Genomic DNA, 25,863 nt, shown 5'->3' on the forward strand with positions numbered 1-25,863 from the left:
GTGTTCTGTTCAGGAAATTGTATCCTTGCCAATGAGTCCAAGGCTCTTACCCACTTTTTCTTCTAGCATATTTAGTGTGTCTGGTTTTATATTGAGGTCTTTAATCCACTTGCACTTTAGTTTTATGCGGGGTGATATGATGCCACAGTCAACTTGATACCTAAACCTCACAAAGACCCAACAAAGAAAGAGAATTTAGGACCAGTTTCTCTTATGAACATTGATGCAACAATACTCAATAAAATACTTACAAACTTATCCAAAAACATATCAAAAATATCGTTCACTATGACCAAATATGTTTTATCCCAGGTATGCTGGGTGGTTCAATATACAAAAATTCATTAATGTAATCCATCATATAAACAAATTGAAGGAAAAAACCACATGACCATCTCCTTAGATGTTGAAAAACATTGACAAAAATCCACCCTCTGTTCTTGGATACATCAGGGATACAGAGCATATAACTAAACATAAAGGCTCTGTAGAGCAAGCCAATAGACAATGTCAAACTAAATGGAGAGAAACTCAAAGGAATTCCACTAAAATCAGGACTAGACAAGGCTACCCACTCTCTCCATATCTCTTTAATAAAGTACTCGAAGTTCCAGCTAGAACAATAAGACAACAAAAGGAGATCAAAGGGATCCCCATCGGAAAGGAAGAAGCCAAAATATTGCTATTTGCAGATGATATTATAGTATATATAAGTGACCCCCAGAATTCTACCAGAGAACTCCTATAGCTGAAAAATACCTTCACCAAAGTGGCTTGCTACAAGATTAATCTTAAAAAAATCAGTAGGCCTCCTGTATACAAATGACAAACAGGCTGAGAAATAAATTATGGAAACTATACCTTTTACAATAGCCACAAGTAATATGAAGTATCTTGGTGTAACTCTAGCCAAGCAAGTGAAAGACTTGTATGAAAAAAGTCAAGACTCTAATGAAATAAATTGGAGAAGATATTAGAAGATGGAAAGATCTCATATGTTCATGGATCGGGAAGATCAACATAGTAAAAATGGCCATCTTACTAATAGCAATATACAGATTCAGTGCAATACCTATCAAAATACATACACGATTTTCACAGACCTTGAAAGAGCAATTCTCAACTTCATATGGAAAAACAAGCAAACAAACAAACAAAAAGACACCCAGAATAGTTACCAGAATAGTTAAAATAATCCTGTATACTAAAAGATCTCCCAGAGAACTCTCCAGCCCTGATCTCAAGCTGAACTATAGAGAAACAGTAATAAAAATAGCATGGTGGTGGCATAAAAATAGGCTGGTTGATCAGTGGAATCGAATTGAAGATCCAGAGGTAAACCCACATACATATGGATATTTGATTTTTGACTAAGACGCCAAAACCATGCAACGGAGAAAGATAACATCTTCAACAAATGCTATTGGTCTAATTGGATGGCTACATGTAGAAAAATGCAAATAGACCCTTATTCATCACTAAGGTTTTTAATAATAAAGTTCATAAAAATAATTTTAAAAGTTCTTTAAAAATCTGCTATCACTGAAAACACAACCTTGATTTTTAAAAACCACTCAGAAAAGACAAATCAAGTGTGTTCCCAACATGGAAGGGCAGCCTCCCTGAATGTGAGAGCACAGTATAGAGATCAGAAGACAGAACAAGACTTCACTTAGTACCTTTCAAATAAGCTGGAAAAAACAACATTTTATCTACAAGTATGATCCTTAATAGATTATAGCAATTAAAAGAAGCTGTTACTTTTACATAACTAAACTGTACTTTGTTTCTTTTCTTCAGTTTGATAGTATTCCAGATAATAACAAAGTTGACTTTTTTTCTGATAACCTGCATATTTTAATAATCATCTTACCCTCAGTTCCCAAAGAAAAGATCTAAGATTCACCTCAGACCAAAGCAATACCGGTTTAGCTTAGGGAAGAAGCCGCTCTATTATTCATTTAGGTTTGCCGAATTGAGCTAAGAAAATGACAGTGTGTACTGAAATCCACCGGGCCCAGATAAACAATGGATATTTTAAATATAACTACATTATAAATCCTTGATTTTCCCAGCTTGTCTGCATTACAGATTCTCTAGATTTTTCAGCTGCCCCTTGTGCCTTCATAAGAAAACGTAGGGCAAACAAGAAAGGATACCTTCTGTGTGTTCCCCGGGCGAAATACACAGGTGCATCCGCACATCCACACTCCACGGCAGTATTCACATCTCACTTGGCCACGAGCAGCAGGCAGATAGTTTCTGGTTCTCTCACTAACTTTAATCTTTCTTTTAAATTTATTTCTAATTTTACCTCTTTACCTCCTGATTGTAGCACCCCTCCCTTTTCTCCCCTAGTCCTTAGAAAGGGGGAGCCCTCCTCCCTTAGCATCTAACCCCAGCCTATCCCTTCTCATCTGGACTGCCTGCATCCTCTTCCTCTGTGGCCTGGCAAAGCCTCCCTGCCTAGGGTGAAATGATCAACTAGTGGGCACCAGAGTCCATGTCAGAGGTAGTCCCTATTCCCCATATTATGTGACTCACAAGGAGACTGAGCAGAGGTCTAGGCCTTCATCATGAATGGTCCTTGGTTGATGCATCAGTTTCTGCAGCACCCCACCCTCACCCCAGGCCCAGATTTGATGCCTTCATTGGTCTCCTTGTGGAGGTCCTGTCACCTCCAGGTCCTTCTATCTGTCTTTTAAGTATGTGTCTGGCCTAGAAGGAACATGGCTGACTGCTTCAGTCTCTTCTATGTTCCACAGCACACAGCGTTGTATTTTGTTAGTTCTTACCCAAGATAGGGTGAAACTCTTCAAAGAGATTTGGAGGGAGGAAAGGACTACAAATGTCAGGTGAGAACTACAAAAACATCATTTTTTTTCCACTGCCATATCATTTGTATTTTATCTGATGTGGAGGGCTGGAAGCAGGCCACAAATTGTTCTGATGAAATGGAAAGTACCTGGTGTGATTTAAGGGACCCTAGAGATGAGCTTTGAGCTTCAGGGGATTGCCGGGTTGCACTGCACCTTTAAAGGAAAAAAAAAAGGCATTGCTACATTTCTGGAGTGAAACTGAAAAATAAAGATGTTCTTTTTTTTTTTTTTTCTGACTGCTCCTGATAATATCTTTTGGAGATATCTTTGGAAAGCAGATGATTTTTCCAATACTATTCCTTTTCTGCAGGAATATTTCATATGACAGTGAAATCTGAGTGCCAGAAGGCAGATAGTTTAAATATATAGCCTCAGTTTAGAATGGAATATTTTATGTTTCATAAATCTTTATAGGCTATCATCCTATGTGATATATTTCCGAGAATATTCCTGTTACTTAAGGCAGCTTTCATCATAAAAGAAGTTAAGTATGGTAATGTGTCCTACCTGCTGACTTTTAGACTGAACGTTCTAAATGCCAGAAGGTTTAGAAGAAGGAAAATAGCAGTAAACAGTGTTTCACCCTGATGTTTCTCTAGGTCTCTTTACTGGGGTCACCAACTAAATAACAAAGGAGAGATGAGTTTCTCTTTTTATTTTCTCCTGCTTTTGAAATTACAAAGTAATTACCTAAATTCTCCTTTTCATTTTCCCCCTCCAAACCCTTTCACATACCCATTCTTGCTCTTTTTCAAATTCATAACCTCTTTCTTTGATTGCTATTATGTGTGTGCACGCGTGCGCGCACACACACACACACACACACACACACACACCTAACTATAACCTCTCTTTCTTTATAATGTTAGAGGTTAACCATGTCATGAATGCCAGCATAATTCCTAACTACATTCTACAACGTCTGTCCTTATGCCCACAGAGAATTCTTGCTTTTCTTCTTCAAAGAAATTTCTTTTTGTGACACATGGAGACCATTACAGGAAACTACGAGCCATCAAAATGCAGAGTGTAAATTTCCTAGTGATGATCAATAGGATCTTAAAACAAAACAAAACAAAACAAAAACCCCAAAACACTATCTAACTGGGCATGAAATGCACGCCTATGCTTCCAGAGCAGAGGCAGGGGGATTGTGACTAAGCTGGATAAACAGTATCATCCTACTGTGATGTAGATAAACGAGAAGTAAGAAGAAACTTTACATTCTCATTCTCTGGTTATTGGAAGCCAAGTCTATGAGTGGAAACTGCTCCCTGAAGGACAGAAGTAGCACCGGCCCATTCTGCCTCTCATTTATTTCACAAATGTTAGGAATTCCTAAATCAACTTTTTATTCTCAACAAAGCAAAAAAACAAAAAACAAAAACAAACAAACAAACAAAAAAAAAAAAACAATATGCACTTTGCCAGAAGTGGAGAGTTTGATATGACTAGAGACAGCTTATTCCTTAATATTACACGTTTAGGAATGAAATCTTTCTATGAGAGATCCAAAAAAAAAAAAAAATCAAATTCTCAAAAAGCACTGTCAATGTCATGCCATTTCTTCTTCTTTTTAAAACAACCCTAAGCTCTATGAGAGAAGGAATTCTGACACTCATCATGGAGTTCCGCCTCCCAGTCAGGGATGAACTGTCAGCCAAGCAGTTGACATGCCACTTCCGTGAGCACAGAGGAGGATGCATAAGACTTCCAAAAACAAGGAAGAGACAAAGCATGTGGAATATATAAAGAGAGACAACACGTGAGCAAATTGTTCATCAGCTGTTGTAATATCTATTGATTCGTGTTAAAAAAAAAACGCACTCTCAGAGAAATAGTGAAAATAATGCCAAAGAGGTACTAAGTGGGCATCAAATATGGGGTTGAGTTTATTGTTGTTTTGTAGTGTAACTGGAATTTTAGATCTACTCAGAGCAGGGTACAAAGCCATAGCAGTACTATGAAAGGTCCAACTGCTGTAGTAAAATAAAACCTTTTTTACATAAATACAACAAAATACAAATTTTAGAGCCACAAGAAACTACTTGAGAGGAACAGTCAGAGTACAAATAATTTCCCAGAAAATTCACATGTTTATTTGCAACTTAAAATAATCTGTGCACTGGAGAAAAACTGCAAAAAAGAAAAGTCCCAGAACTTTTCTTTTCGCTTTCTTCTTAAAGTAAAAATTTTCAACAGTTGGAGCTTTGAAACTAAATCTCTGGACAGGCAGTTTGAAAGCCTCATATAATTTCATTGAGAGCTTGAGAGGCAAACAAATCTCTGAAGCAAGTAGGATCTATGTTTGTAAAGAAGCTTATGGAAGAAAACATCATTCTGAAAGAGACACAGATAAAAGTTGGTATCCAGTGTGAGTTATGAGGCAGAACATTTTATATGTGTCACCATGTTCTGTGACGACTATCAATGAACTATGATATCAAATTAAAACTGAAGAGGTGACCAAAATAATAGTCCTCAAGAAATTTATAAGCTCTTACAAAAATATTAAAGAAATACAGGAGTACAAAGATAATGAGTTGTTTTCTAACCAAAGTATGCTAAAATAAGTGATTTTATGTACTGGACATATTTATTAGGTTTGCATCTGTGATAATAAATGGCATCTACAAGTTAAAATAAAAGTATGAATATAAAATAGATCCTGATAGAAGATTGTTTGGAATGTTTACCTAAGAGTAAAAATAAATAAACGCCACTAGATTGTAATACCAGAATTTGTTCACAGAGTAATGTGAAGTCAGTTTTGAACTATAAAAGTTGATGTATGCAAGAGACTCAATACCCTATGAGCATATACAGGGGGAGGAGGTCCCCCTCAGTCACAGACATAGGGGAGGGGAATGGGGGGGAAGCAGGAGGGAGGGAGGAATGGGAGGATATGAGATGTATTATGAATAAATTAATAATAAAAAAAGGGGGGGGAAAGTTGATGTATGCTGTCCTGGGTACTGGGAAAGCCTTAGACACAATTTTTCCCAGAACTAGACTCCCTTATCTTAACTATCAACATGAAAAATATTAAAAACTCACTCTTGGAATCCTGTAGCCCTTCCATACCACCCAATGCAGATGTTAGGATTCTACAATTTTTTTCTAAAACTTGACATACACACAAGTTGTCCTAAATACCACCCTCAGAGCTCAAGAATTGCTCAAAATACACATAGAAGATGTTTTCTTGTTCTTTGCTCACAATTAACTTATGGTAGTAAAAAAAAAAAAGGCACGGGTAGAAATCCACCAACCGAAATGCCATATGTATCAGAGTCTAGGACAGTTCATTTAGCAACAAAGCTGACCCAAATTCCCACCTTAATTAACTGTGCTAGCACAGATTATATACAGGGTCCGCCATTCCCCAGAGGAGCACAAACACATGTCATGAGATGAGACTTTCCAAACGCTTAAACTTGACCACAAAGAAGCCAAAGGTAAAGGCCAGAGTTCTCCTAGGGTAGGATAATCTTTTGATGTACTCTCTACAATACAAAGCTGAACTGGGGTGTCCTGGAAACAGCTTGCATCTGTAACCATTTGGAAAACAGTATCTCCCCTATTCCCAAATTCCACTGAAGGGACACGTATTAAAATAAGTTTTAAAATGTTTTAAAGAACACACAGGACTAGACTCCAGGCCAAAAAAACAAAACAAAACAAAACAAAAAACCTTTAATACACCATGCTTACAAAAAAGAATGAGATGTTATTTGGAGAGAGAGAGAGAGAAAATTAAATTGATTATGAAATATATTAGCGATGGTGGTTAATGCAGAAGTATTGTATGTTCTACTTGATTTACTTGGTATCTTACCTACTGACTATTTGCATATGTCCTGAAGTACAGACATGTATGTTTGTGAGCTGGCTCTAAAGAAAGTCTACATGTATGTTGTGTTAAATTTGCTTTGCCTCATACACAGAAATGGTCACTGCCTAGTAAGGCATGTCAGGGGGCAGTCATTTCACCTGTCTATGGAGTTCTAACCTGTCTAAACTGGGAAGAAAGATGCTGCAGCAGCTTTGCTTCCCATATGTATTTCTGCTACAGCACTATTGGGATGCCTTATACTGCAGGCTGCTCTCATATTCAGTTCCATCTTGTGCAGACCAGTGATTTGAAACTCTTCGACTGGATTCTCATTATGCCCTCCTTTACAAAGAAACATTTCCTAGTATATTGGAACTTACCTGGGGTGTAGATTCTTATTTCCTTATTATGTTGAAAGAATGCACTCGTATTTAGACTAATTTTGTTATAGAGTTTCATTGGCTTACTGAAATTGATTGCAAAGGAAACCTTCAAAAATGATGCACTAGCCACTCAATCATGAAATGGTTTCAGGATGCTGGGAAATTTCCTTAGAAAATTGAATTTCCTGAGTAATAGTTGGAGTCTATTCTAAAAGAATCAGACTTGGTTGCAAACTTTACAGTCCAATCTGTGCCAGAAGTTTCATACTTGTGAAGCATACTTTTTTTGAAAATATAGTTTATACAATTAATAAATTATATCTTTTTATGCTCGACATTATTTTTATGTGATGATAGAGACATAGAAACTAAATTAAGTTATAGATTTTTCTAGACTGTTGTCAGTAAGTTTTAGAGTGAGAAACAGTGAAATATCAGTTATAAACATTGCAAAAACAAAAAACAAAACAAGGGGCATTTTATAAGAGTCTAGGGGTATCAGCTTTGGGCAGCAGCTGAGGGTAACTTCATGTAACTCTTCATCGGGAACAGTGGCCTAATTCTTCGGCCGCCCCAGCCTCCCTTGCGTTGCCACAGCCCACAGTTAAGCCTCTTGCCCACCTTGCGACTCCATCCTGCCTTGCTGATGACTTGTTGTTGGTTATGACCAAAGTTGGAAACTCAGCCTACAATGGCAAGGCCCATCTCCAGCACTGCATTTGCCTCTTAGAGGGTAGCTGGATAATGGCTGTGCCTTTCACCTTCTGAAGCAGCATGTCACATGTCCCTGTAGCTTGGATATACTGGGCTTCGTGACCAGCCAGGCTCACTTTCTACATTGTTGATGAGGGTCCCCACAGGCAACGCCCCAAGGGGATGCGTTATCATCCCATTCCTGAGAAGCTACTGCCATCCTTCCTTTAAGGTTAAGAGTTCAGGATCCTAGCTCCCGCCTTCATGTTTTCTGTGGCAACTATTAAACGTTTCTGGCTGCCCCCAACAACCAGAGCTATGTCTGCAGCCTACAAGCGGACCATGACAGCCTTTTCCTCAAAGGGTCCTGGCTTGGTTTCCTTCTCTGGTCAGAACCGTAGAAAGTCGATAACTCTGCTTGTGGCCCCCACCAATACCATGTACTCGGATGCAGCCTGTATGGTCTCGACCCCCAGATTTTCTCATCTTCATTGGTTTAACTGTGTACTTGGTATGACTCTTTCAGGACACAAGCTTGGCACTGCGGCCCACACGCAGATGCACTGGTCCATGAGAAGGCAACCCCAAGGCTGAGGGCCGTTGAAAGCGGACATTGTTCAGTGTCTGGGCAGTAGGGAGGGGAGTCGGAACCCAGGAGGGAATGGCCAGGGATGCAGGCTCAGCACTCTTGTGCTCAATGCACACAGAGCCAGAGGGTGATCCGACTCCTCTGGACTCAGTTCGCTTTTACCTTTACCCCTAAACATTTTAATTTAAGTAACAAAAAATTTTAACTTCATGTGTACACTCTTAAGACTTTGAAATTTTTCATATGACAATAAAACAGTTAAATCCTGTGATATAATTAGGTTTAAAATTCTAAACTTTTGAAAGTGCAAAAGTATCCAAGCAGTACTACCTACAACTAAGCATATGACTACTTAATGACTCTGGACTTAATCCGAGAAGCATGTGACCTACACATCACCTCCCCCCAAAAAAATCAGACTTTACCCTCACACACAGTTACTTATGAAACAGATATTTAAATTCCAATGTCCACTATGTTTCTATTATTTTTAAACAGATAGAAATTTGTTACAAATTGCAATATCTTTACGATGCCAACGATTGAATAAAATAAAGATTAATATAATTTTGTGTCTGGTTTAATCTGCTTTTCAGAAGTAATACAATGGAAAATTATAAGCTTAAGAAAAAGTCTGAAAACATTGGAGTTTCTCTAATAATAAATTGTCATTGATTAGAAGATCATATTGACAGCAAATCTGTGCCTTATTCTTTCATCTGTTTATAATATCCTATGCCAAACCAGTTGTCAGACCTATAACACAGGGAACCCTATAATTTGCACTTCAGATGAACACATTCCAAAAATGACGAGACACCAGAGATTTTGAACTATGAACATTCAGTTTGAAACACTAAATTTCAGTTTCTAAATAAGTTTATGTTTCTGCTGATTATGTGAAAGAAATATTTTGCCTTTTATTTGGTCAAGTGTCTGCCCTCATTGATAATAAAACACTGGGACCAATAGATTACAGAGAATTTCTATTCAAAATATAAACTTCACACACAGAGACACACAAACATAGCCTTCTGATCTACTTTAGTACTGGATATGTAGCAATACCACTTAAAATAAAGGTAATGAATTTGAGGGAGGGCTGTGGGAAGGGACACGGGAAGAAATGGGAAGAAAAGGATGGTGAAATGATTTAAGGACAATACTCTCAACAAAGTAAAAAAAAATAAGGAGACTATTTCAAACTATCTAATTGCGTGTCTTGCCTATTACATTGTAACTTGACAGGGTGGGTCAAAGTCTCATGTAAAGCATAGAAAGGATGCAGGGCAGGTTCAGAGAGACAGCTCAGCAGAGGAGGGATTTCACTACCAAGCCTGATGTACTGATGTCTCCAGGAATGACATGACAGAAGAGGAGAACCAACTTTAATAAGTTTTCTTCTGACTTCCACATGTGCTCACATGCCCCTTCCCTGCCCCCAAATATACACCTCTCTCTCTCTCTCTCTCTCTCTCTCTCTCTCTCTCTCTCTCTCTCCAAGAAGTGTAATAAAGAAATTAAAATGAAACACAGAGGGCAGTTAGTTAACACTAGCACATCTGGAGTTCTTTAACTGAATTTATTTGGTTTGTGATAGTAATAGATTAAAACAGTGTTCCTAAGAATTAGAGCTAGAAAGGGCAGCTCATTTCTAGCTTCTCCACTTTAAGTCCACAGCATGAAAGGATAGCTGAATATAGAAATCTCTCTACTCCATAAGTTCTGCCTTCTCTTATTCCCAAGAAGACAGGCAAACCTACCATCTAACCAAACTGATTGTTTAATTGAACTCTTAAGTAGACTTATTTTTTCATTTTTTAATTAAAATACAGCTATGTCACTTTTCCCTTCTCTTTTCTTCCTCCAAACCCTGTCGTGTACCCCACTCCTTCTCAAGCTCATGGCCATTTTTCATCATGTTTATACACACTTATAAATATGTACATAAGTACAACTCTTTGACTCTGTTTAATGTTTGACTATCTATTTAGGGCTGACTATTTGGTATTTGATAAAAAGTTGAGGACTGATATCTTGGAAAATCTAATTCTCCCTCCCTCAGCACTTTTCAGTGTCTCTAGCGCTTTGTTTAGAGTTGGTGCCCTGTCAGTTTTCCATATTCTACGTTGGCATGTCACTTGGTGTTGTCATTGTTCAAGTCTTGTTTAGGCGGCCATAACATTGAGATTTCATGGGTGCCACTTCCCTGGCAAATCGTCGTTATTTATCTTGCCCTCTATCACTTACGTACATCGGCTATGTGTACAGATAGTCAATAAAGCCAATGGCATGCTTGTGCTAACACAACGAACAAGACACATGTTGTGGAAATGTGTACAGCTTAGTCGCCCACTCTATACTTGCTTCTTATCTCCTCCTATTCTAAAAGAAGCAGTATAGTCCACAGGAGGACAACCAGCAGCAAGAAATATAAAATGAAAGCCACTGTGACCTGACAAAGATGTTAATTCTATGTCTTGAAGAGCTTAAGGAGGCAATTTAACAGCACTTTAAACTAAACACTATTTGAAGAAGATTAAATATTTTCCAAAAGACTAGAATGATAAAAAAAATATTTAAAGCTTTTGGTCTATTAAGTTTAGAATAGATACAAATAGTCCTCCGTACTTAGAGCTCAGTTTAGGACATATAGGGTCTGAGGCACAATGTCAGACATAGTAGTACTACACACGGATAACTCTAAAACTTGGGGGTTCTGGGATGAACTGCTTTTTAAAGTTCCAGTAAAAGTGACATTAAAAAGACCCTGTCTCAAAACAACAGAAAAACAAGCAGAAGTAAATCCAAACTTTCTGACTGTACCATTAAAGATATTCTCACTTTCCTCCACCATGCCTTGTGGCTTCTTATAATTGATATATGCAGTGGTCTAATAGATATTGGTCTGTAGAAACCAATGGCAATCTCATCTTAACATAAAAGCTGTTTCTGGAGGGAGCATTTTATTGTTGCATTTTATATGATATTATGTCTGTGCTGAGGATTGAATACCCACTAGAATCTGATTTGAATTTTAATTAGCTACCCAGAAGAGGTTACAATTAAAAAAAAAAAAAACCAAAATTCTGAAACTCATCTGTGCTTAGAGAACTCTTTTTTCCCCTTCTTTCTTCTCTTAGATTGCAATTACGGAAGCATGTTCAAAGTGTCATCATTAAAAATATATATAGAGAGATGCAACAGATCTGATATGAAGAGATTTATTATAGAAGTGTGGGGAGAGAAAGTAGTCAGGAGAAGCATCCCAGGTTGGGGGCAGAGAGTGAGACAGACAGAGAAATTGCAAGAGAGAGGGAGTGGAGAGCCAAGGTGGTAGGTTAGCCCTTTTTATTGTCTGGCACACACCTGGCAGCCACAAGCGATACAGCCAACCTAGAGGCAGGCTAGTAGAGATAGCTTGTAAACTAACACCAAGAGCCTTGAGTAACTTTTACTTGAGGTCCCATGTATTAGGAAATGCTTGAGAGATCCCCTAAGCATTATCATGTTTGAAGAGCTAGGTAGCCTCCTGCCTACAATCAAACTTGGGCAGACTTTCCCCCAAACATCTGCAGACCACACTCTCTACCTCTCCCACATAAGTTTTCCCTTCTTTATGGAAAATCCGTATTTTTCCATCAACCTTTTCAGATATCTTAAAGTGGGTATCTGAAACACATGTGTCTGGAAATCTTTCAAATTCTGTTAATTCAATCGGAAATGTTTTGTTTGCCTTGCTTCCCCGGATGAAACATTGAAATTGCGTTCTTAGCAAAGTCTATGGAGGTAGAGGCCAGGAAACTGGACCATGCTACATGTTTGCACAATAAGACCAAGATGTGGCATAAAATGAGCAAGTCCATGCTCTGCTTGCCTTGTTCTCTGTGCCATCATTACTGTATGCCCTCTAAAAATGAACTGTATTTTCAGTACTGGCTTCCTACAGTTTAGATGAGTATAATACAAACCTGGGAAAATTTCTATAGACACAAATTTTGGAAATTATCATGGATTGCCAAACCTCACTAACTTTTAAAATGAATGTCCAAAATACCTGCAATTTTTTACCTATTATACCAGAAATTTCATATCTGAAATCAGTTCACAACTGATTTATTCCATCCTATAATGAACTAAATATAGTTAATCATTTAATATTTGGGAGCTTGATATCCCCTTGTTAGACCCTGCTTCAAGCAGTGGAGACTTAAAAAGAAATGGTCTTTTTCTGTATTTCCTTTTCATGAAGGAATATAATATTTTATTTTAAACTATTATAGTTTGTACAATATATATTAATGAATTTATCCCAGTTCTAGGCATAGACATTAAGGTCTTTAGTAGGCTTATGAAGTTGAATGTTAGATTTGAAATTTAATTTAAATTTTTATGTCAACAGAATCCAGGTTCACATATTAGGGAATGTCAGCAAATGAAAGTATATATTCCTGTCTTCTGTTAATTTGGTATGACAACTTATCACCAGATTTCTCTTTGCATGATATATTCTAAACATCTCTGAATCCATAAAGAGTTCCTTCCAAGTCAGTACAGATGAAATCCCTGATGAAATAATAATAACAATAATAATAATATCTATTAAGTGGTTACAAATTAGATATGCAAAGATTCTAGATTGAGCATTGCTCTGTATTCTTTTATTCAGCAAATATTTACTCAAAAATAATGTTTGAATTTTTTTTGTCGCATTAAAACTTTATGGCCCCACCATATGGGTAAGCACTTTGTATATGTCATGCAAGACAAATGATCTTCAAGTAGAACCAGAAAAAGACAACCAAATATTCTGGTTTGTTTTAAAAAGTATTATTGCATGGGAAACAGGGAGCCCTGAGCAAATTAAGTCATGAGTAAATGTGTACTGTCATTTGGGCATAACCGTCCATGTCAAGAACTCTCAAGACCTAGGACCTATGGCACAAATGTCTAAGCTAATCCCTACATTAGCCAGGCTCAAGAAAGGCAGCAATTCTCTCATTGAAAGTAGGAATATGAGAGAATAACTTTTTTAGGGAAGATTGTTCCGGGCAACCAAAGACTGATAACTGCAGCTTCCTCCTCTAAGGTATCTAAGACTATTCACCCACAGAGACCTCTTACAGATATTAGCTAACCCATCCCCCTAAGCTGTACATAAAAACCAGGAACAGGGGGTAGCTGGCAGGGAGCCCTACTTAATCCTACCTTCACTGTATGTGTTTCTGTCTTAAATTTATACTCTCTGACTTTTGTGAGGGTTGTGGGACTCAGGCTCTGTGTGTGTGTGTGTGTGTGTGTGTGTGTGTGTGTGTGTGTGTGTGTGTTGCAGTATTTATCATCATTATTACTATTATTATTACTATTATTATTATTGGTTTTTACATGCCTATACATCTGTGCACCACATAATTGTCTGGTGCCTGCAGAGTCGAGAAGAGGAGGTCATTAGGTCTCTAGACATGGAGTTAGCTACTATATCAGTGCTGAGACTTAAACCTGGATCATTTAGAAGAGCACTTAGTGTTCTTAGTTACTGCTCCACCTCTCCTGTCTCTGGTGTTTCTATTAATCACCACAACCCTACCACATTGCCTAATACTTTAGAGAAATATGTATACACATACACATGTACACACACATATATGTGCATATATATGTATGTGTGTATGTATGTATGCACATACATACATACATACATGTATTCTTTCTCAGGGTTCCTTGGTCACCCTCAAAACTGAACTGAACTATTCTAGAAGACTATATTTATATTTAATATTTAAGCATTCTCTTAATTAACCACACAATGGGTAAAGATGTGGGTTAAGGTTTTTTTTTTTTTGCTTTTTTAAATTTAAAAATAAAATCATTCATATTACATCTCAATTGCTATCCCATCCGTGCATCCTCCCATTCCTCCCTCCCTTCTTCCCACTTTCACCCCATTCCCCTTCCCTATGACTGTGACTGAAGGGGACCTCCTTCCCCTGAATATGATGCTAGGGTATCAAGTTTCTTCTTGGTAGTCTGCTAACCTTCCTCCGAGTGTCATCGGGCCTCCCCATCAAGGAGACATGGCCAAATAAGGGGCACCAGAGTTCGTGTGAAAGTCAGTCCCCAGTCTTCACTTAATGGATTAAGTTTTTATTATGTTCTGGGGGGGTTTTTCCTCCCTGTCCCCTCTCCTTTCTTTCTCCTTCCATTATTCCCTCCTTTCCCCCTTCCATCCCTTCTAACTTTCTTTCCTTCCTTTCTTTCTTGCTTACTTTGTTAACTTTATTCTCAGTCATCTCATTGGTCTTACAATCAAGTCGACTGCAGACAACAGTTATATTTCAGCTATGTGAAGGCAGGTGAAGGTACTTTTCTTCCATTTGTTCTTCTGGAAGTTATTATGTGCAATATACCAACTATTTCCATATTACTTTTGTGAATATAAGGCCACATGTAAAAGATGATGGTTGGACTTTGCATGGTGCTTGGATCTCTAAGTCATTTCATGAAAGGGAGAGAATTTGGCAAGCCGCCAGATCAATGTCATCTCACGGCAGAAGCAAAAAACCAATATTTCTGTCATTATAAATAAGCAGAAGGGGACAGACATATAGCAATGACAAATCTACATTTTCCTACCTAAAAGTTAAATCTTGAGTTGTGTGATTCTTAAAATTAAGTATTGTAAACTCAAATTAAGGTATTTATTTTAAAGTGTCTGAAATATGTTTTATTTGAAGAAAAAAGGGGCAAGGATGCTCTAGTTGACAAGATACTCTCTCTACAAGTATAAGTACATGAGTTTGATTTCAAAAACTCAAATAAAGTGCAGGCATGATGCCACATGCTTGTACTCCTGTTCCAGCAAAGAAAAGACAGAGAAAAGAAGACTTCTCAAGCTCTCTGACCAACCAATCTAGCCTGGTCTGTGAAGCTTAAGTGTCATTGTGTCAGAAAACATGGTAAACATCTATAAAGAGTGAGGTTGGCCTCTATCCTCCGTGTACACAAACACAATTATACACATTAACATGTGCATCTATATACATCTGTACTTACACATACCCATACTTAGGCATCCTACACAATAATTATTACTCTTAAAAATAAAATCAGCAGATACCAACTTTTAATTCATAAGGTGTGCTACACATAAGAGAATGAACAGACCTACTTAGGGAAAGGGTTAAATAATGATGTTCTTTGTTCTTCTTTATTAGGTTTTTCAAGGCAATTTTGACAATGACACTCACAGGAAAAATGTCATTGACCCTCCCATCTATGCAAGACACATAAGAATCCTTCCTTGGTCCTGGTATGGAAGAATTACTCTGCGGTCAGAGCTTCTGGGCTGCACAGAGGAGGAATGAAGGAAGGGACCACACATCCCACCAGGCTTTTCTTTATTTCCCTACAAGTATCTCCATGAAATGAACTGTGCAAAGTCTGATGGAAACTGAATGTTGGGGTTTTTTTTTCCTCATGAAAAAGTGTTCAAATTATGGTAGGCTACTAACAGTCTTTCAAGGAGTTCTAAGTCTGCCTCTTCAATAATTTTGTTTTTATTGTGTAACTCTCCTAAGTAACATCACACCATCTGTGAATTACTCTCCTTATTCTATGAAATATATACATTGGCTGATGTATAATAGGCAGAGAAAGTCTGCTTTTTACAGGAAAACAAAGAAACTCATAGTCATCAGATGAACAGGTTAAGAGAGAATTATGGTCACTGTTCAACTAACTATTATAAAATATTACAATGTTAGCAATAAGTTTTTTTCTGTAATGAATTTGGATTATCTTGATTGTTTCCCTGTGCCTAACACTGTTAGTGTTTATTAAAGATATTGGAGATGAATATATGATATGCAGTACCAATCAATATGACAATTCTAATTTTATTTTCTTTACTTCTAAGAAAAACTAAATTCTTTATGTTCAGGCTTATATTGTTTATATGCTAGATAAATACGCTAATATTCTTTTTCATTGAACTTTCATCCTTTATTTACCTTAAAATAATGTGTTTGTTTATATAAATAGAACATTTATTAATATACATTGAACAAGATTGGATCAGTAAATTGTTCTATATTTAATATCAGTACACTGAACCTGGGTTTTTATTTATTGAAGGAAGCTGTATATATTTCATTACAGAGGCTTCCTTTTCTGAGGATCCCTTGTTATCACTAAGTGAAAAAGAACAGCAAAAATACCATGGCCCTTGAATTTAAATATCCATTTATTTGAAATAATAAGATAATTCTCTGTGTAACTAAGATATTAGCAAATATTTGTGACCCTAGTGATGCACAGCTTGACAAAGTGTACTCAACATTTTTTGCACATTTCCACGTTTCCTGTGAAATGAAAATTTCAATGCTAGTTTCAATGGTAGTTTCCCGAGGAAGCACACTGCATAATTAGAGTTATGAAGCTATATATTTACTAATGACAAAGACATAAACCATTTTCAAGATGAAAATTGATTTCTATTTCTTTTGCTTCAAAAATCCTACAAAAAAATAAGCAATTATCATAACAATTTGTTAGTGATAATGGAGGCATCATTGACATATGTCTCAAATTAAAGTTTGCTCTGCCTCCATAAATGCCATCCACACTTAATTTACAAGCATTGCAAGTATTTACTTTATAAGGCTTAGACACAGAATTATTGGAGTTTTAAATTGAAGGTCCAGGAAAGAAAAGGGTGGATGTGTATGAAATGCTAAAGTCCTGCACAACACTACTATATTTTATTTAATTATTTTCTTTAATATGTGTACTGCATAAGGAAAGCCACCACTGTTAGGTCCTGTCTGTCCATGTGTTCACAGCATTTCTCGGTGATGTAAATATAGAGTGGTCTTCAATCACAGTGAAGAACTGAAAGAGAAAGTCAATTGCGTTACCATTTTAAATGACAGCAAATTCATTGTTCTGTCGTGGATGTCAGGCCAAATGTTTGTCCCATGCCCACATGCTTACAACATCAGCTTAAAAATCTGTTAATTTTTCAGTATATAAAATACAGAATAATTTTCAACATTTTTCCAAAACAAAGTTGCTATGTCCTCAATACTATAATTCTAGATAATGTTTAAAGTTATCAATATAGAATGTTTAAAATACCATCTTCAATTAAAATAGCATTGTATAGAATTACGTAGGTCCTAAAAGTGTAACATTTACTGTCTAGGCAAGGTCCTTGATTCTATCAAGGGAAACCATACTCCTGAATCGGTATGTGCTTTTCTTTGTAGATTCTTTATCCTTAATATTAAAATTTAGAAATTAGGAAGAGTATATGTGTGGAGATACTCTTCAAACTATTCTTGACTTCATGTGACATTTTCAATTTTGCTCTCCTGATACCTGCTTAAGATTTATTTTCCAAAGCAGTTGATACCAATGATACCTTTTACCATTTAAAAAGTCAGTGAGAGGCTCTCTATTGCTGTGCACTTTCTCTCTGCTCAGTGTGCTATTTCCAACATAACATGCCCAGTGGACACTCCTTTGTGAGCAAAGATGCTTACACAGAATATAATGACAATATTGGTAAGTAGCTGTGTTTTTTGTTTGTTCATTTGATTGGTTGGTTTGTTTTTTTTTCCATCATTGTATGAAATATTTCTTTTATATACATACACTTATATTGTCATACATATATACAATAAACTATGTACAGCAAGAAGAACCATGAAACAGTCAGCAATTATATAAATGTTACATTCATAGTGTTTTGGCTATTTGTTTTATAACAGTTGTATCAATGGCTTCAAGCTGAAACATTATTTTTTTATTTAATTTTATTTGCAAGTCAAATTTTACAAATGCCAAGCACAGACTCACCAGGTCTTCATTGTGTTACACCATTGTCGTGATCTAATTTTATAATTTAGGAAATGATGAATTAAATCACTTTTAACATATCCATTTCATGTAATTTCTATCGTAATCATCTGTCATAGACATTAATTCCTACTTTACGGTTGACTTTCTCTTTGCAAATGTTTTCATAAAGATAGGTATGAATTTTGAAGACCAGGTATTAATGACTGTATCCTTGCTAGACAACAAATTATGAAATATAACATTGAATACTGTCGTCTGGTCTGTCTGTAATAACAGAAATAACCAAGATAACACATAACTTTCCCACCTTTCAAGCTGTGTATTCCAGTGTTGTTTTTACTTTGTAGATATACTTAAGTCATGTAGGATGTTGTAAAATCAGTATGACCCTGTCTAGTCTTCAAACTTAAAATAAACTTTTGAAAATCCGTGTTACTTTTGAAGTGGTTGTGATTAAACGTGTTTCTAAGGATATACAAATTGTCTGTGGAATGCACACTAACCTTGACCACATTATTAGCATAACTTTTGCTTATACAGATGAACTAAATAGGCAAAAAAGAGTATAATTATATAATTGTTTTCAAATATAAGACCATAAAAGCGGAGTTTTCAAAATTATTAAAATATGTAACATCTATATTTTTATTTGCATAAAATCTGCAAAATATTAATAATTAGTCACTATCTCCTCTTGTATACTTCGAGTAGTGAACTACAAGACTGATAAATCTATTGTTATTCATATGATATTTCTATTGTTTCTATTATTTTTTCAATTTATAATGCTCAGAAATGTACTGAAGGAAACTGGTTGGTAACGAGCACTAATGTCACACCAATAATATTTATATTTGTCTCTCACCCCAGCTGTTGCTTTATGAAAGTCACAACACATGGGTTCTTTGTAAACCCTTATTCTGGCTCTGTAGAAGTCACCAGTAAAATAAGCATGTTCAATTCCCACATTTTAGTATTTTCTTAGGATTCAAAAAATTAGAGTACAATTAAAGATATTAAAAGTTGCTTTCCATAATGTAAATGTACCACAGTTTTTTATCCGTTCTTCTACAGAGGGACACTTAGGCTTTTTCCACATTCTGGCTATTATGAATAAAGCTGCTATGAGCATGCTTGAGTAAATGTTCTTATGTGCTGGAGCATCGTCTGGGTATATTCCAAGGAGTGAAATAGCTGGGTCTTGAGGAAGCCCTATTCCCAGTTTTCTGAGGTAGCACCAGATAGATTTCCAAAGTGATTGTACTAGTTTGCATTCCCACTAGCAATGAAGGAGTGTTTTCTCTCCACAGCATGTGGTGTCACTTGAGTTTTTGATCTTTGCCATTCTGATGGGTGTAAGATGGAATCTCAGAGTTGTGATTTACATTTCCCTGATTAAAGACATTGAGCATTTCTTTAAGGGAGAATGGGGAAATAGAAGGATCCAGAGAGTCCTAGAAACCTACAAGTAGAACATTATGATGGGCAGATCTTGGCCCAGGGGTCCTGCTCAAACTATGGCACCAGTCAAGGACAATATGTGCAGTAAACTTTGGACCCCTGCCCAGATTTAGCCAATAGACAGGACATTCTCCACAGTTGAGTGGAGAGTAGGGTCTGACTTTCACACAAACTCTGGTGCCCCTTATTTGACCATGTCCCCTGGATTGGGAGGCCTGGCGGCACTCAGAGGAAGGATAGCAGGCTACTAAGAAGAGACTTGATACCTTGTGAGCATATACAGGGGGAGAAGGTCCCCCTCAGTCACAGTCATAGGGGAGAAGAGTAAGGGGAAAATGGGAGGGAGGGAGGAATGGGAGAATACAAGGGATGGGATAACAATTGAGATGTAATATGAATAAATTAATAAAATATATTTTTTAAAAGTTACATTCTTCCAGCTTCTGTGAATCTCTAGTAGATCAAGTTTCAAGATTTTATACTGCAAATGTTCTTATTTAATTGCATTTTAATATGAGGAACCCATTAGGGGTTCCATTTTGGCCTAATATTTGTATACACAAACATATATAAATGAAATTTTATTAAGTAAAAACAATTATGAGACCATTCCCAATAAGCTTGATAGTGAATTATGAAAACAACTATATGAGATGAATTTTCGTGATAATAGCAGATTACTGCACAGAAAATTTTCCACTAGAAGGAGAGCAGCTCACTCAAGATACAGAAATGAAAGGAACACTTAGAATTCTACAGTGAAAAGCCTCACCAGGGAGAAATGCATCAAAGAATAGTGTGAGTCACTTCATCCTAAAAAAATATCTTCAATTTCAGTTTTGAGATGTGAATGGAAATTAAAATTCAAGTAGAAAAGAAAAATTATTACTATCCCAAATGTAATGTTTTCCCTTTCACCAATATTAGTTTTTTACAAAATGAATGATCAAGGAAATTTAATTGTTTATTTGCGGAAATATTCCTAATGAGTTGCAAAAGGACTGTTTTACTCTAAGAGGGAAAGAGAAGGATAAAGCATCTTGACAGTGGAAAAGCATCTCAGCTATTCTAAAACAAGAAGCACTGCCAACATTTGTCTTTACAAAGTTGAGAATGCCTGGAGTAAGTAGCAATTTCTCTATTGATTTTGAAGGAGAAAATAAGACTCTTTGATACTCTTCCCGTAGCCACCTATAACTCAGACTGGGCATTTCTCCATGGCTGCCAACGAAATTGTTTTCCACAGTAAGCAAGTCATACTTACTCAAAGAGTTATTTCAATTAGTTGAGTTTGGTAGCAGGAAGGAGAGAATGCTTTTTTTATAAGGGCACCTCGTTCACTTTCCTTATGACTTGCAGAAGTTTGCTGAGTCATATGAAAGCTTTAGTTCTATGGAAAGATAGTATAGTCATGGCAGCAAATGCTCACAAGCACATCTCATTGCTGAGCATGGCATATGGCGATTGCTTCTGATACAACTTTATTTTAATGTTCTTCAAGGTATGAGTCATATTATTTCATATTTATATAAAGTCCCATGATACCCTTCTTAGGCCAACACATCAGTGTGTCAGTAATGATGTTGAATTGCAAGGTAAGCCTCAACCCGCTGCCATCTGCATAGGAGCAGCACAGTGGGGCTAGTGGTGCATTCAAACCATGTGTTCTGTGTGGCCGGAGAGGAAAGCAAATTCTGACAACCACATATGCACGGAGGGAGACATGTGCATGGAGACAATCAAGAGGAAGATGTTCTGTACATCTGATAAAAAGAACATGGATGACCCGGGTGACAATTACGCCAACTAAGAAAAGTCTCCCTAGATTTAGACATTTCATACTTTCCCATTCTTGGCAATATAGGAAAGGTTAAAAAAAAAAAAAAAACAACACAAACCAAAGAAAATGTAAAAGCATTTCCTTTCAGCAAGAAGCTCTACAGACCAGTGAATTTGACCAATCGGATTGCCACTGTGCTTTAAAAGGCCAAAGTATTTTCTGCCTGGGCCTGAGGAGAGGACTTGTGAAATTAAGGGAGGGAATAAAAGGTAGCAATTCACAGAGTCACCTTTAGATATGCTGGCTGGCTGGCTGGCTGGCTGGGCTGTGGAGGTTGCTTTTAGCTTACATATGTTAAGTAAATAAATACCTTTTTCTCCCAACATCAGGTGCATATTACATGGTGTGAATATGCTGATCTGATGTGTGAGATATGGGGCCTGGGACTCTGAGTATATATTTAAACAATAGTAAAATTGTCATTCAAACTATTAATGCAAAGAAATGAGGGGGTTGAAACTTAAACATGTCTATACTCCAGGACACAAAATAAATGGAGAGAGAGGGCAAAGGAAGGAGAGGCAGGGCTATTTATAAGTTTTTAAAAAGCAATTGTGGTCTTGACTGTGTATATGCTCTTGACACAATAGCTCACAGTACAGCTTATTTTTCTAACTCTTGGACAAAACCATAAGCACTCAGAACCAATTCAACACTATTGCTGAGCAGCACTGTACACAGTTGGTGTCTGCTTGGCTACAGGGTTTTTGAGTGCTTAGCAGCCAGCGTGAGTTTCCAGACTGAATTAAATGGATCCTGTCAATAGGAAGATGCTGGTGGCTTGATATGGAGAAAAGTTTGGTGCTAGAAGCCTGAGAGGATTTTCAACAGGAAAATAAAACAATAAAAAGAGAATTCTGTGGCTTCCTTTTCCCTGGAGGGCAAAGTTCTTTGTTCTCCTCTCTAGAATATTCTGTTGGGACACTGAGTGTTCTTCAGTAGTTCCTTCTTGTTTTTGCTGAGGAGCAAACATCTGAGTATCACATGTGACTTGAAAGTTAGATATTTGTGACATGGGCAAAGGCTACTATTGGTATACCTTTCACTTGGGTTTAAACCTAATACAGATGGTAGCTTGCCTGTTTATCATAATAAATTTGAAAGAATGTTTGAATGGACTTTATATACTTACGTCCAGTTTAAAAGTTCATAATATGATCCCTTCATACACTCTTATTCTAGGTTTTCATGTATTCTAAAAGTTCAAGCTATAAAATTATGTGTGTGTGCCTTCTCAGTTTTAAGATCACATACTTATACCTCTGAATTATTACATTATGCTATAATTCAGATCTTGTAAAATATTAAAATTTAGCCTTTTGAGATGAGATATGATAGATATTGAATTTCACTCAGAAATTTAGACCCAACAAGATGGGAAAGATGTTTACTTCAAGGTTGACAAATACAAATAGTCAAATCACTACGAATGCAACATTTATATAGCTAGTGATTGTCACATGGTTCTCCCTGGTGTATGTAGTTTGTTTTAGGCATGTATAATAAAATAAATATGTATAAAAACAGAAAATAATTTAGCCTTTCTCTGGATTTATAGATACAAGCTAATATATTTCATAAATAATACAATTATTTTTTAAATAAGATAATTCTTAAAATTTGGGTTACTCTTCAGAAAAGATTAAGGTATTCAACTGATGTTTTGTTGGTGGTGTTAACTATTAATTCAGAATAATAAAGCATCTGTTTTGTACCACCCAGCATACGCAACTTTGAAAGTATAGAGATGAAAAATATTCTGTTTTTCACGTTCTGTTTATAGGATGGAGCTAAGGATATAAGAAAAAGAAACAAATATAAGTTCTATAACACATAGGAATCCGCATCAGTCAATGTAACAGAGATGAGAAGGCGCGCTGAAGCAGTTAACAGCTGAAAAAAATCAAACCTGACTCATGATGTGTACTTCAATGTACACATCAATGTAATACTCATGCGAAGCCTAAGAAGAATAGATTAATATGTCCTCTTTGTAAGAGAAGAAACAGAAGTCAAAGAGACTAGAATTTTACCAAATTGTAGGACTTGGCTTTCTATCTAATCTTAGGGCCACCCTGTGGCAGTTCAATACTCGTGTTCATGTTTTAACTCGATGTGCATTGAATATATGCTTCATTCCATACTAGAATGAACATCATGAAGGGAAGGTATCTCCAGCTAAGTAGCTAGGGATTGCTTCTTTTACAATGTCTTATATGGTCCTATATATATAATGTACCTTTAATACCTAATAATGCATTTTTGGAATAATAAATCAATGGTTAAAAATTGATCACTACATGATTATGCTTTAATTCAAAAATGGCTGACAAATGAACAAACTATTGAGATATATTTGACAGCATAATTTTTCATATGGTTAGTAGCAAAACCAATGCACCAAAGCAACAATTAAAAGCATGATCAATTGATTGCCCCTATGTGGAAAGAATGATATCCTGAGCTCACCAGTAAAACTATTGATACCAACCATCTAAAGTTCAGTGTAGTTCAATGTACAATGTTTCAGTTTCTAGAATCCAAAAGCGTTCAATACAAATTATATTTCAGATTCTTGGTTTGACCTTTTCTGAGCATTAACATGCTGTGAAACTTTCTTGCAATGTGCATAGTAATGGTGATCTGCAGTTCCAGCCAAGCACCCATGAGGAGAAACAGCTCTTTCTCAGCATCTAGTAACTCCCAGTATTCCTAGAATAAAGTCATTCAATAAAATACAAGAGTTAATGCCCCTACCTCATGTAATAGGTAGTCCTCTCTAATAAAACTTGGAATATGTAGATGTACTACTACCTTACTGCAGGCTGACATAACGCCCTGAGCACTTAGAAGGTAAACCAGGCTAAATAACATGTTGCATATAATAAATATATTCAACACAATTTTTAGCACAATGTTTTCAGATTATAATAGGCTCTTTGTAGCACATTCTCATCCTAAATTGAGGAGCATGTGTGTTCAAGCAAATAATTGAAAACTGAGCAAAGTTATGCACGCCTTTCATCCAAGTACTCAAGATGTAGAGAAAAGAAGATTTTTGTGAGTTCAAGACCAGCATTGTTTGGAAAAAAAAAAAAGAGAGGAAAGAAAACGAGAAAGAACAAAAACTACTGAAAACAATGTTCTGTGGATCAGATAAAAATACAAAGAAAATTCAAAGTTACTCTGCCTTCACTCTTACCTCCCACAAGAAGACAACTTTGTCCACTTTTGGCTTTCCTTACTTGCCACTGGTTTTTGTTTAGGGTTGAGAACTTGTGAGCTTTTCTCTATCTTCTTTGCCGTGTCTATTGTTGCTGTCCTTGTTCAATTCTTCTTAGGCCATTTTGTTGGTGAGCTGTCTGTCCTCTGTTTTACATCTAACATTACTGAGATACACAATGTCACAACAAACTGCCTGATACTATGGCTTTTACAATCTTTTTGTCCCCTCTTCCACAATGTCCCCTGAGTCTTAGGAGTTTTGTAGATGTATCCATTGGGCTGAATCCCAAAGCTCTGCGTATTGATTGGTCATGATTTTTAGTAATGGTCTTTGTCTGTTGCAACAAGTTTCATTAATGAGGGAGGAAGACTATATCAATCTGAGCGTATAAGGACAGATGTTTATAGTGTAGTTACAGATTAGTCTGGCTTATATAAAGTGGAGATTAAGTTCTCCTTCAAGATACATGGCTTTACTGTAGATAGTTGGCTAGATTTCCAGTATGAGGCATGGTTTCCTTCTTGTTGACCGGCACTTAAGTCCAATGAGAGAGTTTTGTTGGCTACCACTTGGTGCTTGTACCACCACTGCATCATTAGGGTTATTGTGACACACTAAATATCCAATACCAAATGGTCACCTCTAAAAACAGACATATCGTAACACTGTATTTATTTAGTAGGTTATATTTAGAAATATATGTATATACATGTATGCATGTGGCATCAATGATAAAAGAGGATGTGGATTTGAATGACATTAAGGAGGGATGTATGGAATGCTTAGGAGAAAGAAAGGAGAAAGGAAATGGGATGTACTTATAATCTCAAAATAGGAAAAAATGTAAATATAAGGCTGGGGAGTTAGTTCATTCAGTAAAGTGTTTGTCTTGAAAGTATGGGGACCTTAGTCTACACCTCAGACCTTAAGGAAAGTGGCTATGATCTTTGAGGGAGGTTTAGACAGTCAGGACCAGAAGGCTCATCAACCGGGTAGCATAGTTTAGTTGACATGCTCCAGACCAATACAAGACCCTCTCTCAAAACATAAAGGATACAATGATTATAGAACAGCACCTGAATTGACTTCCTCCTTC

The 25,863-nt window shown here is 36.6% G+C and overlaps 1 protein-coding gene and 1 pseudogene across 3 annotated transcripts in view; one reads left to right on the forward strand and one right to left on the reverse strand.

The window, feature by feature from the left end:
* EDIL3 (EGF like repeats and discoidin domains 3) overlaps positions 1-18,675 on the forward strand; it is a 460,517-nt gene extending 441,842 nt beyond the window's left edge. For both annotated transcript variants that reach the window (XM_084802296.1, XM_084802295.1), the window contains one exon: positions 15,594-18,675. In XM_084802296.1, the coding sequence (XP_084658422.1) occupies positions 15,594-15,743 (150 nt within the window). In that variant the 3' untranslated portion in view covers positions 15,744-18,675. The remainder of the gene's footprint in view (positions 1-15,593) is intronic.
* Positions 7,596-10,635, reverse strand: LOC311608837 (large ribosomal subunit protein uL2m-like; annotated as a pseudogene). The gene is made up of 2 exons: positions 10,630-10,635; positions 7,596-8,414 (listed from the first exon to the last, which is right to left on the reverse strand). The product of its transcript is annotated as a large ribosomal subunit protein uL2m-like (transcript).
* Positions 18,676-25,863: the final 7,188 nt, after the last annotated feature.

The sequence above is a fragment of the Acomys minous genome, assembly GCF_964271855.1.
Source record: "Acomys minous genome assembly, chromosome: 11".
Classification (NCBI taxonomy): Eukaryota; Metazoa; Chordata; class Mammalia; order Rodentia; family Muridae; genus Acomys; species Acomys minous.